At 45.7% G+C, this 17,835-nt stretch overlaps 3 protein-coding genes across 3 annotated transcripts; 1 reads left to right on the plus strand and 2 right to left on the minus strand.

The window, feature by feature from the left end:
* The first annotated feature begins 1,984 nt into the window (after positions 1 to 1,984).
* Positions 1,985 to 7,110, plus strand: LOC129596627 (uncharacterized). Its single transcript, XM_055493959.1, has 5 exons — positions 1,985 to 2,275; positions 2,353 to 2,768; positions 3,074 to 3,460; positions 4,949 to 5,734; positions 6,597 to 7,110. The coding sequence occupies exons 2-5, from the start codon at positions 2,550 to 2,552 to the stop codon at positions 6,855 to 6,857; spliced, it is 1,653 nt and encodes a 550-aa protein (XP_055349934.1). The 5' UTR covers positions 1,985 to 2,275; positions 2,353 to 2,549; the 3' UTR covers positions 6,858 to 7,110.
* A 427-nt stretch (positions 7,111 to 7,537) lies between these two features.
* Positions 7,538 to 12,030, minus strand: LOC129596634 (uncharacterized). The gene is made up of 3 exons (XM_055493968.1): positions 11,202 to 12,030; positions 8,595 to 9,386; positions 7,538 to 8,206 (listed from the first exon to the last, which is right to left on the minus strand). The coding sequence occupies exons 1-3, from the start codon at positions 11,793 to 11,795 to the stop codon at positions 8,051 to 8,053; spliced, it is 1,542 nt and encodes a 513-aa protein (XP_055349943.1). The 5' UTR covers positions 11,796 to 12,030; the 3' UTR covers positions 7,538 to 8,050.
* A 294-nt stretch (positions 12,031 to 12,324) lies between these two features.
* LOC129596653 (uncharacterized) lies at positions 12,325 to 16,251 on the minus strand. Its single transcript, XM_055493987.1, has 3 exons — positions 15,447 to 16,251; positions 12,854 to 13,627; positions 12,325 to 12,682 (listed from the first exon to the last, which is right to left on the minus strand). Exons 1-3 carry the CDS (start codon positions 16,089 to 16,091, stop codon positions 12,527 to 12,529), a joined length of 1,575 nt encoding a protein of 524 aa, XP_055349962.1. The 5' UTR covers positions 16,092 to 16,251; the 3' UTR covers positions 12,325 to 12,526.
* Positions 16,252 to 17,835: the final 1,584 nt, after the last annotated feature.

Below are 17,835 nucleotides of genomic sequence, written 5' to 3' on the forward strand. Positions count from 1 at the left end.
CTGCTTAACCGCAACTGGAAGAGCGTGCCTTCCAGCCCGTGTGATCGTTAAACAGCTTCCGGTCAGCATCGCTAGCCTTTCTGTCGTGTTCTCTTGCTCGCATGCTTTTTGACAGGTTTCGGCTACTACTGCGGATATATGTTACCATTTAACAGTCTAGGAAGGCAATGATATTTACCGGTTAAAAGTACTCGTAATAATTTGTTATCACGGCACTACACTTTCCCTCACACCGACAGATCGCGATAAGCTGACAGTAAGGTGGATTATTCGACCCGCCTACTGTTAACCGGTAAGTACTATGCTCACTTCTATTTAAATTTTCGGTAGAGTAGCAATTTCTGAAGATTTACCTAAATTATCAAAAAGGTAGTACGTACGTACTAAGTGAAATCAAATTAGTACCATGCCAAGTATGCGGCAGATCGGCAATGCGATTCAGGACACAAAGACAACAGGTATCTTATGTTTTACTGGAATATTTAAGTCGTAGGTCACTCCACTAAAGCTTAAAATTACCGTTGTCTTTATGCCTCGAATTCCGATCATCGCAGCTCACGACCAACATCCCGTGCTCGGCTTCTGGATAATACCTGGCGCGCTGATCTTTGTAATCAAGCAATTTGAAAGACGTGTTATACTTTACTTCCCACTTTCACGCTGTTAGATATGCGCAGTTACGACATCCGCACCTGGCTGTACCCACCACTATATTGTTTGTGGCATCTGCCAGCTTTTATCGCTTGCCAGTTGCCAGAGTCTCCAGTTTTTATCGCATGCCATGCCACTGGCAGGTGCCACTGCCAGGTTTTACACCCTGCCTAGTTGCGCACAGGTATTGAACTCCTAAGTCTCCCTTATGTCGTGACACAGACACTTCCCACCGCGGTAATGCGTGAACCAACGCAGATTCACACTCGGCCGGGTCACGATTCAGGAAGCGTCTGTAAGCATCCGAAGGGGGTGAATCAAGCGACTTAATTATTTGCCTCGATCATCCTCCTTAGAGTGCACCCGTCTCGTTTACAGTTGGCCCCAGGCCAAGCGAGCAATCTTACGGACGATCCAGTCGATTCGAAGCAACTCCACAGTGAAACTGTAGACGCAGAACACCGGTGTTTCATTGCACTTGAATTTTAGTGCGCTGTTTCCACATCATTGGGAGTTCTCATATTATGGCAAGGGCGACGGCGTACACATCTACTTCTTTGAAATTACTACACCCGAAAATGTAAAGGTAGCGGTAAAGCGCTTTCCTTTTAGCTGTACACCTCCACTACGGATGGGAGGTTTCCCAATGCCAGCAAAAATCAAGGCAAGATCTGGTCCAGCACACCAAATGTTCGTGGCCGTTGTGACCTGGTTGTCCGCTAGGGTTACCGTTTTAGAGATACTGACAAGGGTGGATATAGCAAAACCGTTCAGGCGGACCTTTGGAGGTAGGCTAACACTTTTGCCGGTCACAAATACGGTCGGTTGTTCAGGGTAAGCAGCCTATAAATAAACCGTTTCCTGTAGAAGTATTTTTTCTGAATTCTCGCTGGGCAGCAGCCGACGAATGGCTGGTTGAACACTGTTAGGCGAGGACTATTATGGTCAATTATTGAGGGAAAGCACGTCGCAGAAAACGGGCTCTCCGCGCATGCACAAGTTGTGTTTTGTCTAGTTCAGTTTAGGCTTTTAGGGGAGCCAGCGGCGGAAGTTCCGTGTCCATGGACAGCAAGCTACTGATTGACTTACTGTGTATTAACTACAGTAAGAATTAACTGGAAAAATAAAAGCACAATAATTTTTGTGTTGACACCAGATAGTGATCGAGTAAGCTGACTCAGCTCGACCGAGCCTCTATATATGGGTGAATAATCCAAGCAGAAGCGTGGATATCGTGTACAAAAATCGTTACGCGAGACTGCAAACCATGACTGTCTTGCTGGGTGTGTTCCCCGTTGGAAAGGAGACTGGAAACCGGATGAAATTAGATAGATTTCTATTTCCAGTCATGATTCAGGATTTGTCTCTCTAATTAGTAACTTGCATTACCGGTGTCCGGTGTACGCTTCAACCGCCTATGTCGGCGGTCAGGCGTAGATATGTTACCTTTAATGAATATCGATGTCTACAGTATGAGGTTGATTTATCCATTCTTGATTCTTATGTATTTTCTGCCATATCTCTCCTTGTACGCGGTACGATTAAAAGTTATTATTCTGGGACGCCCCCTGTTTCCACATATTGAAAATTTATGGGATATGGAAGAGCGCTGTCTGCGACTTCTGTAAGTGCAGCAAATTAAGTGTTTTGGAGAGATTCAGCGATTTGTTGATATCTTCTTAAGTTTGGGTTCGTCAACAGTTTCTGGGTCGCTAATTTGTCGCTGACGGGGGCTAAATTTTTTTCGTCGGATTCCCAAACTCAGTCGACCGGGTTTTTAAAGTTGGAACTGGAACGTGAGATAAAGAGACATAGGTGCAAGTAAACTTGCCGAGTGACATTCGATCCTGGGACATCATACTCACCAGTCATCACAGATTCACAAGCAGAATCGCGCAATGCTGATCTACGGCGACGACGGACACCGGGTCCACGCGTGGAACGCCGTGGACGTTCTCCTTGACGGCCAACTGCAGCACGGTGACGTGATCAACGTGGCGCCGGGCGGTCTCATCATCGATTTCCAGTGTGCTGCTCGGCGCGCGGAGTTCGTCGCGTACGGCCGCATCTTCCACTGTGACGACAAGAGCTTCAAGGCAGCGACACAGGATTCGCAGGTATGACGGAGAGTCCAGTACGATGGGAATAAATTATTCCGAATATTTACCGTGATAATCTAAGAATCTGACTGCATCTCGGACGCTAAATTAATTTCTTAACTCCGACGACTGCCAAACTCAGAATTAGTAGCAGTACGTGTAGAAAGTATTGCCAAATGAGACTTATATACGCGCAGGCATATCCGTGTAGAAACCAAAACTCTACAGTAAATAATAGAGAACATTTTAGAAAGTAAAAGGATTAGTAACAAGTATGAGTAAAGCCATAACGTGCGTACTAACCGCTACGAGTATTCCGTCAGGTGCTGCTGCGCCGTCACCCGGACGGCGCGTGGATCTGGTATCCAGGCATGTTCCTCTGGCTACCGCTGACCTTCGAGTATGAAGAGGCGCATTACGTGGAGGTGCAGCGGCCGTCGGGCGCCGTCCAGGAGCTGGTCCCCTTGCGGCAAGTCCGCGCACCGCCCTCGGACGCTGCGCTGGAGGAGCGGTGCGTGAAAGACGGGGATTTCGTCATCCGCTGTTATGCGCTGCCCGCGGAATACGGGGTCGAGTGGACTCCGCTGTTGGATGTCATCTTCAAGTATGGACTGCAGCAACTGCACAGGGTGCGCAGCACGTCCCTCGTCAACCAAACGCTCGTCTATTTGCAACGTCGGGATCAGACTCCCTTGAGCGCTGAGCAAGTGGTAAGTTCGCTGTTATCAAATCAGTTTTTCCGTTTGAGCACAGTACTTTCTCTATTAACACAGTAATCTCACTGATATTTCAGATAATTTTAAATAAATTACTACGTAGGTAATTTTGTTACTGTCATAATCTGGGGGGTTTACGAAATTTATTTCATAAAATACAGGTACGATACACTGAACACAGATCAAAATCTCATTTAACGCTATCGCTATCTGGGGGGTTAATTTTTTAAAATTACCTAACATGAAACCACTATTTTTTCCATAAATACAGTAGTAGTTACTGTCTTATAATTATTCCACTAATTTGACAGTAAGTATCGAGTTTTTGCAGTCGGTTTACTCTAAAAAGTGCTTTTTAGCCGTTTGCGTTAGTCCTGGTCCTCTTGTTATATTTCCATGTTTCAGAAGTCTGCTACTTTTTTCCACAATAATTAATTTTTTAACCAGTTAAGCGAATATGAAGCAGGAGCGTAAATGTATAAACATCATTAATAAGAATAAAAATCCTAAAATAGTGAAATCATAGTAAAACCGTCGTCGTTGTACTGTATATCACTGTATATGTACAGTAGAAAACCAATAAAAACCAAAACTGGATTAATTCGACCAGACTTGACGTTCTTTTGGGGTTATCTGCTCTTGTGTCGTAATAATAATAGTAATAATAATAATTATAATAATATAAGGGGAAGGCTCCGCACACCACGTTTCACCACCAAAGTCTCCGCACACCACGAAACACCACCGCCAGGCTCCGCACACCACTTTTTATTATTTTTTTAATTTTTTTACAAAAACCACCGAAATCTCTGGACACCACCAAGGGCAGAGTGCACACCACCACAGTCTCTGCACACCGCTATTTAAAAAAGAATTAATTAATTGTTGTTACGGGCGGAAAAAAGACAGCTCCTTCGTCTCACGGTCTGGCTTCTCTTTTTTGATACCACTCGTTCGCCTCCGCTTCCGTTATAGTAGCAAATTTTTCGGTTTTACAAACTTGCCGAACGCAAGTTGTTTTTGTTTGCGGATGGTTGCTTGCCGCAACCACATGTTTTTTGCTGTGCTTACCTACTTAAGAAGTGCTTACTTACTTTTTGCTGTGCTTACTTAAGAACTTTCTGTGCTTGCTTACTTGCATTACGCATACCGTATAGTAAAGATTTGCCTTGCGCTATATTGAAACCCAAAACATTGTAATTTAGATAAAACGTACATATATACGACCGAGCACTGTATGTTTTCCAAACTACGAGTATAAGGGGGTGTCCCGAGACTGACGATATTTTAAATATACATGGTGGTGCGCAAAAATGGTGGCCCGAGACAAAACGTGGTGCGAACAGTGGTGTGCGCAGCCTGGTGGTGGTGAAAGGTGGTGTGCGGAGACTTTGGTGGTAAAACGTGGTGTGCGCAGCTTTCTCCATAATATAATTCCGGCAATAGCACTAGCGTCTAATACGTTAACGCTGGTGCTTGCAGGAAAAGCTTTACACCGTGTCCAAGAAATTGGAGAATGACGAGATCGCATCGCAGGCGCAGCGCACTATTAGTCCCGCGCCAGTGAGCGCCTCCCAAGATAAATCACCGACATCAGACAATAATGGATGCGGGCTGTCCTTGCCCCCTGAGCTGCTGGTGGAGATCTTCCAGGCGCTGGACTCAATCGAACGCGTGCGCTGCCAGCGTGTATGTGCACTGTGGCACACGCTGCTCACCACCGTATCCCACTTCCCCGGGGTGCGAGTATCCGGCAAGGAAACCGACTACGGACCGGCACTGTATTTTTCCCATGACCGCCTGTACTGGATCGTGGCGTGTTTCCTCAAATGCTTGAGCCCCGCCACCCGGCGGGTGGTTGTCACCCAGCTGGAATCGCTGCAGTGCAGCCAAGTGGCCACGTTAATCAAGCACGTGGTGAAGACGCATCCCATCTCGCTATTGATGTTTGTGAACTGCAGTTTAGGCGATGCGAAGTTCCTGATCAAGGACATCGTGGACGGTGTGGCGCGGATACTGGCGCGGTGCTCCGGTTGCGGCAGTGTGGTGGTGAGGAACTGCAGTCTGCATGATCACAACCTGCAGGCCGCGGTGGCCTACCATGTCTTCCGGGAGCGGGCGTTGGCGTCGATGAAACTGCAGCTGTGGGATCTCTTCGAGAAGAATTTGATCCTGACCAAGCCGGTCGATCGACCGGCCCTAGCCGCGTGGATTGCCGACTGCATCGCGCAGCAACGCATGGACGAACTGCGATTTCAAATTGTGAAGGTAAGGCTGCCATTTGCTCCTTGTCGAGTTCCTTAAGCGAAGTACGCCCGGTACATGGTGCCAGATTTGTGAACATTTGCGAAAGTTTCTGTTTCGTGTGCTCCCAGACGCTCTGTTTTACGACATTCTGCAGCCAGATGTTTTGTATAGATACGCGGGAAAATAGTTTGTGTACGCAACAGCCGGTTCGAGTGTTATGGCTGTAAGAAAATTTCAAAAGTTTAAATGCATTCAGGTGTACCAGAAGTCGCATTATTGACCGATCTTCTTTAAATTGTGCACATAAAACCATTTAAGTCCGAAGATCGTTTTTTACACCGAACCGGACTGGAAGCATTTTTTTCCTCTTTTAAAATAACTTCTAAATTTTTTTAAATTTGTTTTAAATGTGGAAAAATGTAAACATCGTGGTTCAGTGTAAAAACGATCTTCAGGTGTATGACTGTGCGTTTACATGCAAAATTTAAAGAAGATCGGTCCATAATGACTCTTAGTCCACTTGAACGCATTTAAGCTTTTTGGAATTTCCATACAGCTATAATACGAGTACCTGAACCGAATGTTGCGCTCATAAACGGTGTTCACGCCAATGTTTGCTAAACACCTGGATACAGAATGTCATAAAACAAATCCAAAAAGTGTTTTTTGAATGCGTGAAAGTGGAATTTTTCGTGTATATCCACGAATTTGGTGCCATGTCCCGGGTCACTTCCCTTAAGAAGAGTTAACTGTAATCTCAGCAAGTCTGTTATAATCCTTCGAAGAGCTGCGTGATTTTGAAATATTTTTGTTGGTTCTTTGTAATGTTGAAATACTGCAGTCCAGTTCGTGCTGGTATTCTACTCAGCGCGATGCTTTGCAGGGCCTGATTCTGTACCAGAGCGTGGATCCCCGCCCCTCCACCGCCTACCGCACGCGGAACTGGACCACGTCGACTCTCGCCGAGGTGGATGTCAACCAGCTGACCACACTGACGGCGGCGGCGTTGAGCGAAGGCGTGGATCCGATTCCCGACTTTAGACTGCGAGAAATCAAGCTAGAAGACATCCGGGATAATAAGCACGATCCGGATTTTTACTTGAGACCGACGCCGTACACTGCGCGTCGCGGAAACGCTTTATAAGCGTCATTGGAATTTATCTACCGACAGTGGTTTGAAGGGATGATACAGCCGATCCGCTGCTCGAAATTATTGTCACGGTGTCAGTTAGAACCACCAGTGATGCCAGCTTACTTAATTATAGAAGTTTTCCTGTTTATGGACTAGTATGGAGTGATTGTTGGGCTGGAGCGTTAGCACCCTCTGATATTCCGTTTTCTGTCTTCAGTTTTTTTAATTTCTTATCATTTGTTTTCTTTACTGGAATAAACCAAACATTTAGAGATTTAAGGAACAAAACAAAGTAAAACAACACAGAATAAATTTACAAATAAACTAAATATTATTATGAAAGTCCATTAAATTTTTTATCCGGTCTTTTATTTTTAAAGTTCTCGTCATTGCAGCCGCGCATTCAACAACTAGAGTTAACAACAGCTGTTTAAAACGGTTTCGGCAGAACGACGAACGTCGGCAAGCGAATTTGCCGAAGAGCGAACTCTCGGTATTGATTTATCAGTCAGTAATTCCGGTCACGTCACTAAACACTGGGCTGGTGGAACCACTACCACCACAATACCCGGCTCGAATGCACCTGGAAGTGCCACACTGCTTGTGCGTAAAGCCGTTGAGTGAGCATGTTCTCTTTATATGGCTACAAGCAATACTACAGGAGTTACTACTAACTAAACTGTGACTGCTTTTAATACCAATAGCGCGATAACAATATCAAGCTCTAGTTACTGTTAAACAAAACACAAGCAATTGTTTAGCGACAAGCGTTGTTGTCCCATATTGTAGATTCAGAGGACAGTCACTACCAATGACACAATGACATTCGCGAATCGCGAGTACGTACATAAACCTAATGTACATAAACCAAACCTGAACTGAGTTACTTATTAATACACAGTAAGGGAAGTCTATTGCTTTTTGCAACGGAACGGTTGTACGTACCCTCTATGCTCCAGACAGCGGAGAAGGCATAGCTAAGATATTTACTGTAATTAACCATACCGGTCCAAATTACTGGTGCTATATTCGAATTTAAACAAATCGGTAATCGCTTAGGGAAAAAATTTGTCGTTTCTTGGCCCTGTATACTGTATAGAGCGTGTTCTCCTGTAATGCGACACTGAGCAGGAAGTTTGTACTGCGACGATGTTGCGGTTTGACGGAATGCAGTGGCCACTGCGGCTGGCTGTCGGCATCAGCAATCAAACGGCAAGTTGCCATCGGCGTTTCTTTATCAGTGCCGCCGTCAACGATGTCAGCTGTGCAGCGTCCACACGGGCCAGAGTGGACGCTGTCCACTTCTGATCGCGGTAAGGCGTGGAGGACCGCGGATCCGCACTCTGGTAGTCCCGAAGAACCTATGTAGTTGAATCAATTACGCGGTTAAACTAATTATTTTTAACTATCAAGTAGTGTGTTAGCGCTGCCAGCTAGCGTTGCTGGGGAGGCTAGCCGCTAGTGCATATAAAAACCTAAGGGTAAAAAGTTACCCTTAGGTTTCACCGTTAACGGAGTTTGGTCACTGTAGTGCGATAATAATAATAACAATCTGTTCTACTCGCTCGGTTACTCGAATATTGAATGATTAAGTATTCGGGAAGTTTCTGAGTGTTTGGTTTCGAAAACTGTATTCCGCTCACGGAGTCCTGGACGTGTTCGCACGCCACAGACTGTGGTTACGGGCTTATAGCTGGTTATCGAGTGCGTTGTCGCGGTGCGACTTCCGCATAGCAAGTCAGTACGCACCTGCAAAATCAGTGCAATATTATCATCGTTGCGCTGGTGCGCCACACAGTCAGCGATCATCTGGGCGACGGCCGGTCGATCCAGTGGCTGCTGCAGAATCAAACTACTCTCCAAGAGATCCCACATTTCCACCTCCAGCTGCTCCTGCGACTGAACACTAAAGGCGTGCTGCGATACAACCGCCTGCAGCAGAGAATCGCACAAGCGGCATTTTCTCCACACCATTCGCACGCAGCAACCGTCCACCGCCAGCTGAGCCGCGTCGCTGATAACGGACTCGGCCCAACCAAAGGACTGACCAAGATCGCACTCGGAGAGCACGAGCAGTGGCAGACGGCGGAAGGCCTGACGAATGTGGGCGATGAACTCAGCCAGCTGTTGGCAGTTGGACGCATCGAACTTGCGAAGAACGACTGTGTTGATGGTACTATCGAGGCATTTCAGCAAGCACGCTGCTGGCCAATAAACGCCGCGATCGGTGAAGTACATACCATCATAATCCGCATGATCTCCGGATACGCGCACGTCGCGAAAGTATGATTCCGTTGTAAGAATGCCGTTCCACAGCCAACAGACACGTCGACAGCGGACGCGGTCGATGGAGTCCAGCGATTGATACACCTCCACCAATAGCTCAACCGGCAAGGGTAATCCACTTTCCAATATCTTTCGCTTCTTATTCGGCCTGGGCTCGCTGCTAATCGCTACTGAACCAAGTCCTTGTTGCCATCCCAGTGGGAGGTCTTCATCACCACTCTTGTTCGCCCTCCTCACCAGCATGTAGATAAGGTGCTTAAATAAATAACATACTTGCATCAGCACAACAGTTTTCTATTACTGCTAAATTTTTTTAACCACTCCGTTCGTAAAAAAACTTCGAAAACCATAAGAGCGTAAGAAAACAAAGGTAAAAATTAATAAGGAAAAATAAGAAAGCATAATAAAAACGAAAAGAAAACATCAGATAACTAAGGTTTAGCTAAACACTAGTTAAACGGTTTAGGTGAACTCTAGCTCGACGTCGTGACTGTCGACGAAGTTTTGTCGACAAAATGGAGGGTCACCAAATTAAGCAGTAACGGAAATTAAACCAAATTCGAACTTGGCAGCAAAAGTAGTGAACGGGGTCATGACACCCGGAAGCCATTTAATTCGGAAAACATTCGTTTCGGAAATCATCCATTCGGAAAGCGAACATTCCGGAAACAATAAAGAAACCAGAACAAGATAACGAACACTTAAAAAATGATAACAGCGCAAGACGAATAACCTAAGAATAACCTAGGAATAAGCTAAGAAACCTGAAAATACCTAAGAAACCTACTAAAACTTACGAATTGCTATGTGACGTGCAGTCACGTATGTAGACAGTTGCGTTCACCGGTAAACAAGTGTTTATGTAACTGTTGTGAACTATCTTCACGTAGTAATCTGTGTCTAAAGACGTCTGTTTTCAATGCTTATTTCTCAGCGTTCTGCTGAAGTTGTGTTTGAGCGATTTAGTATCCAACATGAGCGTGTACTGTAAAAATCATTAATGGGACGTATTCACCGTTACCTATAATGTAGGAGAAACGTTCATTTATCAGAATAACCTAAGAAAAAATGTGAAAAACCTAAAAAACTTAAGAAAACTAATAAAACACAGGATTATAAGAGAACATAAATACGGAAGAAAAGTTTTCTTAGATTCAACCTAAGAAACCTATTAAACTTCAGAAACCTGATGAAACAGCGGCGGTGTATTCTTTAATAATACGACTGCTCGCTACCTAGCCAACCATATAACTGAACCGTAAACACAAAACCAACACTGGACATTCCTATCCCGTTGCTACGGCGCATTATCTGTAGGACATCATTCCAGATTCACGAGACACTCGTACAACCTTTGTACGAGTAGATTCATATACAGTTCTAATGCGGTGGTTATTATCTACATCAGTGCACCGAGCGAGCGCCATAGCATTTTAATATGGTATTGGATTTGTAAAATTGGAAAAGCGTGACGTGCACTCTTCGTGGCGTCAGACAAATTTTATGCTCTTGACGAAGGCTTAATAGTGGCATCTCGCTGCGCTCGATGCAAACAGTTACACATTGCCGCTACCGAGCCAACAATACAGCTTAACTCTAACACAACAACAACGCTGGGCATAACTATCCCGTTGCAACGGCGCATTGCCCGTAGGACATCTTCCAGATTCACGAGATACACGTACAACCTTTGTACAAGTACGTACGTACGTACACTACACTAAGCAACCTAAGAAACCCAAAAAAATCTCAGAAACCTAAGAATTCTAAAAAAACATATATGTTATTGTTCCTATATAGGAACAATAACATAAGAAAGGAGCATAAGAAACCAAAGCAAAAGCATAACATAAGCAAAAGCATAAGAAAGCCGAGGAAACGCTTTCTGGTCATTTAAATGCACGGTGTACGGTTTCCGAAATGAATGGTTTCCGAAATGAATAAATACCGTAGAGTAGTGATTGGCTATTTTTGGTACTGAAGTACAGTATACATTATCCGACAGCACCAGAGCATAGTCCACCTGCGGTGAAACTGGAGATTCACTAGTAGCAAAGTGAGCAAACCTACCGCTGATTCAGATGACACTGGATAGCGATCATCTTGACGCTGCAGATAATTAAGCGTCTGGTTCTCCACCGAGATATAAAGCGCGCGGTATTGTCGCAGCAATTCGCAGCGAAAGATCGCCGCGCCTCTTTGCGACACGCCCTCCCAGTGGGGCACGTCCAGCCGGCATGAACGCACAACAAAATCCCCCGGGCCCACTCGCCACTGCTCCAAATCCTCCGCTGAGGGCACTGGACGTACGTGATACCTTGGCAGCAGTTCCTTGTCAGTCCCTTGTGGACCAGGCACTTCCACACATTCAGCATAGTCAAGGGCAACATCCTCCACCCGGCTACCCGCGTACCACATCCACGCGAAGTCCGGACGGCGAGGCAGCAGTACCTGTACCTCTCGTCTCGGGATTTCTATGTTACTCTTGCAGTGGAAGATGCGTCCGTATTCGATGAAGATGGCGCGCTGTGCTGCACAGCGGAAATCAATGATCAGACCGTTATGCGCCACGTTGATGACGTCGCCGTGCTGCAGATGACCGTCCACCAGAACGTCCACGGCGTTCCACGCGTACACCGACTCCTCGTTTCCGTAAACCAGCATTATGCTTTTTCTCCAAGTGCGTGTTACGGCACTACGCCAGTAGGCTCAGTAATGCGATCAGTACAGTCGCCAGTGTATGATTAAGGCTGCTGTCTGGTGCAAGATTCATCCACAAGAAGCTATAGTAGCAAATAAATAATAGCAGTAAGGTCAAATAAAGCCTCTTGGGTAAAGGAGAAAAGCGCCTCGATCTCTCTTATGAACTCTGCAAGTGCAATTTAGTAGTAACTGCGATTTCTAAACATGTCACTATGTCAGTCAGTCTGAGCGGCAGTGTCTACTATCTAGTCTATCTACTACGAAGGCGCCAGGCTTACGTTTTTGTTACCTAGCAACTTTGACAATGCGAATCCGGCTGCATGATTTGCCCATGTCTGGAAGTATACCCTAATATTTATAGTCTATTAGCTAATACCAATAATTTGTTGTTGTTAACGTTAATTGCGATGTTGAAGAACCGTGACCGATAATTTAATAAAGCAATAAAAATTACCCAAAAATTAATAATTTGTTGTTATTAACTGGTGATTACCGTATGTACTATGTATCTCACTTATTTGGCTTATTAGCCATAAATCGAGTAAAAAAAACAACTAGTACCAAAATCATACGTCATATGGCCAAGACAAATATGTAATCGTGTGTCCGAATTCGACAAAAAAGCAACGCAGGAACAAGCGTATGCGACTGCACAATAAAGAAACAACATGCCCGCAATCTGGTCGATCCAATCACTCGTCGGGAGCCAGGCTTTCACTAAGCGCGGCTGCCGTTACGCGGCTCAACTTGCTGACATCCAGCTGCTGCAGCACCTCGTCCACGGTCCATTCCCGGTGGCGGTAGTGCGTGGACTCACGCGGGTCCACGCTCTGATAATTCTTTAGACCCTACACAAAATCCGCTGACCGGTTAATCAACGGCAGACGTATAACGAATGAAATTGTATTTTCAACCCAAAGGAAGACATCTTATGCGTATAAATCACCAGCACCGGATTCGAACAGAGAAGCGACTGTTTGTGCAGCCTACGTTAAAACGAAGATCTACACCCATTGTACCTTGATGACCTCCTTCTTGATTCGTTTGCGGCGCTTCTTGGCGATACACTCAGTCACCCACTGTATATCCAGTGGCTTCTTGAGAGCAAGATTTTTCTCAAAGAGATCCCACAGCTGTTGTTCCACCTCGGCATCGGACTGCCCGTCAAACGCGCATTGTACCCCTTCCGCCTTCAAACTTTCATCGTCCATCCGGCAGTTCTTCATCACAATCCTCTCCGCCGCCGCAAACATCTCCACCATTTCCTTGATAATCACCCCAATGGGATAACTGAAGACCCAGTCGTTGATAAACCGGCACCGGTCCAACACCAGCATCGGGAGACGGACACCACCGCGCAGATGCTTGATAATGAGGAGAGTGCGCTGGCATTCCACCCGATCCATATGTCGGAACACCACCACCCGCGTGCGGCTGCTAACGCATTTCAACACACCGGCCACCACCCAGAACATGGGGTACAGGTCGTTCTTATTATAATCCGCCTTCAGCCCCGACAGGCAGACATCGGGGAAGTAGGCCTCCGTGGTGATAAGCGTGTTCCACAGGTAGCTGACACGGCGACAGCGCATACGGTCCATGGTGTTGAGAGACTGCAGGATCTCTGTATGCAGCATCGCCGGTAACGCGCCCAACGCCACGGTCAGTTGAGCGGCGGGTGTCGGTGTCTTGCGTTCTCTCGTCGCTGCATGGGAAAGAACGCTCGGCGTGGAGATTGGATGGAGTGCGGCGTCTTTTTTAGCGTCTTTTTTGGCCGCAGCATATGATTGTTCCTGCCATGATGAAAGGCCCATGCTCAAACTCGGACTTGGACTCGGACTTGGGCTACTAAAACTTGGACTTGGACTTCACTTGGACTCTAAAACTTGGACTTCACTTGGACTCTAAAACTTGGACTTCACTTGCTTGGACTCTAAAACTTGGACTTTATGACTTGGACTTGGAATTAGGCGTTTCTTATGTTTCTTATGTCTTCTTACGTTTCTTCATGTTTTCTTAGGTTTCTCAGGTTTAATAGGTGTTCTTAGGTTTCTTTGGTGTTCTTTGGTTTTTTAGGTCTTTTAGGTTTCTTAGGTTTCTCGGGTTTCTTAGGTGTTCTTAGGGTTCTTTGGTGTTCTTTGGTTTTTTAGGTCTTTTAGGTTTCTTAGGTTTCTCAGGTTTCTTAGGCTTCTCAGGTCTCTTAGGTTTCTTAAGTGTTCTTAGGTTTCTGTGGTGTTCTTCGGTGTTTTAGATCTTTAGGTTTCTTAGGTTTTTTAGGTGTTCTTAATTTTTTTTAGGTATCTTAGGTTTCTCAGGTTTCTTAAGTTTCTCAGGTTTTTTAGGTCTCTTAGGTTTCTTAGGTTCCCAAGGCTTCTTAGGTTTCTTAGGTTTCTCAGAATACCAAAGAATACCTAGATAACCTAAGAAATGTTAGTCACCTCAGAAACCTAAGAACACCCAACAAACCTAAGAAACCTATGAAGACCAAAGAAACCGAAAAAACCTAAGAAAGCTAAGAAACCTAAAAAACCTAAGAAACCTGAGAAACCTGAGAAAACCTGAAGAAATGTAAGGAGACATGAGAAACGTCTCAATCCAAGTCTAAGTCATAAAGTCCAAGTTTTAGAGTCCAAGTGAGGTCCGAGTTTTAGAGTCCAAGTGAAGTCCGAGTTTTAGAGTCCAAGTGAGGTCCAAGTTTTAGAGTTCAAGCGAAGTCCGAGTTTTAGAGTCCAAGTGAAGTCCGAGTTTTAGAGTCCAAGTGAAGTCCAAGTCCAAGTTTTAGTAATCCAAGTCCGAGTCCAAGTCCGAGTTTGAGCGCGGGCCATGATGAAAGATTCACATTGTCGTTATTACTCGTATCGAACAACAGTAGCCAAACAGGCCAAACTCTATATGGGCGACTTTTAAGTTTTTAAGGCTATTGGAAATTGTTTTTGGTATTTTGAAAATTTTATACGTTTTTTGGTTTGATTTTATGAGATAAAAGTTACTCATCTGGGAATGTACCAAAGGTTAGAAAAGGATAGTAATTCTAAAAGGGCTAAGTCTATTTAGCCACAGCATTTCCCAGTGCGGCGAAACAGCAGCAGGCTATTTTGCCGCACACTGCGCTAAAACAGCCTTGCGGTATTTTGCAGCAGTGTGGATGGCAGAATAGCAATCGGCTATTTTACCGCACCATGCGTTACCAGGCCTAACAAATCTAAGGAACTCAGACATAATCTTTGTTTTTCCTATGTCACTAAGAAAAACCAAAAATTACCTAAGAGGCTAAGAATAATCTATGAAACTTAAAACAGACCATCGAAAACCAGACTGCGGCAAAGTAACAAGCGACTATTGTTGGCTAAATAGTGAAAGACTATTTTCGACCGCTTATTAAAATAGTCACTTCGTTTTCATTTCATATTTACGTAGTCCATTTCTTCATAAGCCTTTTAAGAATCAACTAACCCCATAAACACTTGGATACTCCTATTTTATTTGAAATTTTTTAAATCTTTGATTTATTAATTCTTAATAATCAGTTATTCCTTTCATCATGAAGTTGTGTTATTATGATGACTTCATAGGGCTACCAAAATTAGCGAATTAGAATGAAAACCTACGTACCACAGCAGCAGCGTCCAGTGGAGCGGCCGTCTGGCACTGCAGATACAGCAGCGTCTGGCTGAGGATGGCGGTGCAGCGCACTTTATGCTTATGGCCCAACCAGAATCGAAACATCCCCGCCACGAAAGCCGACGCCTCGGACCAGTAGCCCACCGGCAGGGGGCAACATCGGACAACAAAATCCTTCTCCACAATCTGCCGCCGCGCTGGCTGATCGATTGCGCGCACCTGCTCTTCCAGCATCAGCTCAGTAACAACACCGTGGGGCAGCTGCACTTGCGCCAGCATCGAATCACCCGTTGCATCACAACAGAAACCATACAACCCCATCACTTTCCCTGGATACCACACCCACGGAGCACGAGGAGTAGCGCGCAGTAATACTTGCGCATCGGCTCCCTCTGCTGGTTCGGGAAAGGGAGTTTTACTCTGGTAATCCCAGTATATGGGGCTCTGGTACTGTTTACCACCGCTGCCCTGGAAGATCGTCCCGAATGCGACGAAGGTGGAGCGCTGGCCAGGACACCCGAAATCGATGATCAGGCCCTTTTCCACCACGTTGACGACGTGGCCGAGCTGCAGCTGGCCGTCAACGCGGACGTCCACGGCGTTCCAGTCCGCAATGTTGTTGGCGTGGATGAACATCTCCGAGTTTTAGTGCTGACGTGAATTTGATATGGTAGCTATTCCCAGAGATGAAATTACTGCAACAGGTCCTGGACCTTCTTGAAAGTACTGTGCTTATGACTTTTAGTAGTTACTAGTTAGTACTCAGTGACTCACAGAATTTGGAAAAACCAGATAAAGTGACTGATGGTTCTTGATGTACTATTACTAGTATTATAACAAGCAGTGCAACTGTTGCGAGTGCAGCAAGTGTATTTCCGTCGCCCGGACGTAGCTGTCGTACCGGGCGATTGCAGTAGGCGCTACCATCCGCTTCGTACGCCCTTGTTGACTGGAAATATTATGTCTTATCATACTCTTATGGTTAGATTTTGGATCATCAGGATGACGCCTGCGCGAGGAAGTAGACTACCGCAAAAAATTAACATAACAACGAAAAACTTTAAACAAACAGGACACACTGCCGTTACGGTAAATCGTGGTGATCTACAGTATATGAACAAATTTCGTCAGGATCAATCACGATGCCATCACTGAGAGGTGAGAGCGACTACCGTGACGCGGTTCAGCTTACTGACATCCAGCTGCTGCAGCACGCTGTTCACCGTCTTCCGGTAGTGCGTGGACACGCGCGGATCTACGCTCTGGTAAATGTCTACGATCTACAAGTTACAACCGGGTCATGCAGTGGTCTCTCGCTGGACAGAGATATTACTGAAGAATGGACGGTTTGATACGGATGCGATTGTGAGTGATACTGAGTTTGTGCTTACGCCGATAATTTTTTCTCAGTTTCCTCGTCTTTGGTTGGCTACACAATCCGCCACCCACGGTGAATCCAGCGGCTTCTTAAGGACAAGGTTCTTCTCAAAGAGATCCCACAGCTGCGCCTCCACCACGGCATCCGACTGGCCGCCAACCGCGCACTGCACAGTGCACACCTTCCGCCTGCAGCTGGCAGAGGCACATCGTCCATCCGAAGCTTTTTCACCACAACCCTCTCCGCCACCGCAAACGTCTCCACCATGCCTTCGACAACCCCATGCTGTCGAGCCAAACATCCAAATCTCTCCGAATGAAAAATCAACAAGTCTTGGCCATGTGCATGCAGTGCCAATATCTCGCCGTTGACGCAGCACACCAGAATTAATCTAATCCACGTTGGTAAATCATGCAGATACCTTCTCACCACCGACGCCCACTTCCTCGACGTCTGCCTGTCCGGGCTTTGGGCTGAGAACGATCTGTACCCCATATTCTGGGTCGTGTCCTGTGTGTTAAAATGCGTGAATATCCGCACACGGATGGTGGTAATCCGACATCTGGATCTGGAGCAATGCTAGCGCAGTCTCATCGTTATCAAGAATCTGCGTCACTGCGTGGTAGCGTCTGTCTCCCGGCGCTGATGTTCGACCAGTGCCGGTTCTGTAGTGACTACGGCTGGCCAGACGTCCATGCTGTATGAGATGACCTTTGAGCTTTGATGTTGGCGCATTGATAGAGTGACCCTTTGGGACTGTTTTGATGTTGTGGGTTTCGTCCCTTTATTAACATCTTCCAATATTATTAAAGCTATCGTTTGTGGCGTAACGCCACTGGCGTTGCATTTCTGTGAAGCGCAGGCATTGCGCTTACACTGGCGTTTCATTCCGAACTAGAGGAAATTCTGAAATCTTAGGAGATGTGTTTAATGCAGAAATTATGTAATAAGTCGGTGCAAAATCGATCTTCCTGTATAAACGACATTTTTATTTACGAAATT

The sequence above is a fragment of the Paramacrobiotus metropolitanus genome, unplaced genomic scaffold (assembly GCF_019649055.1).
Source record: "Paramacrobiotus metropolitanus isolate TYO unplaced genomic scaffold, Prichtersi_v1.0 Parri_scaffold0000093, whole genome shotgun sequence".
In the NCBI taxonomy this organism is placed as follows: domain Eukaryota; kingdom Metazoa; phylum Tardigrada; class Eutardigrada; order Parachela; family Macrobiotidae; genus Paramacrobiotus; species Paramacrobiotus metropolitanus.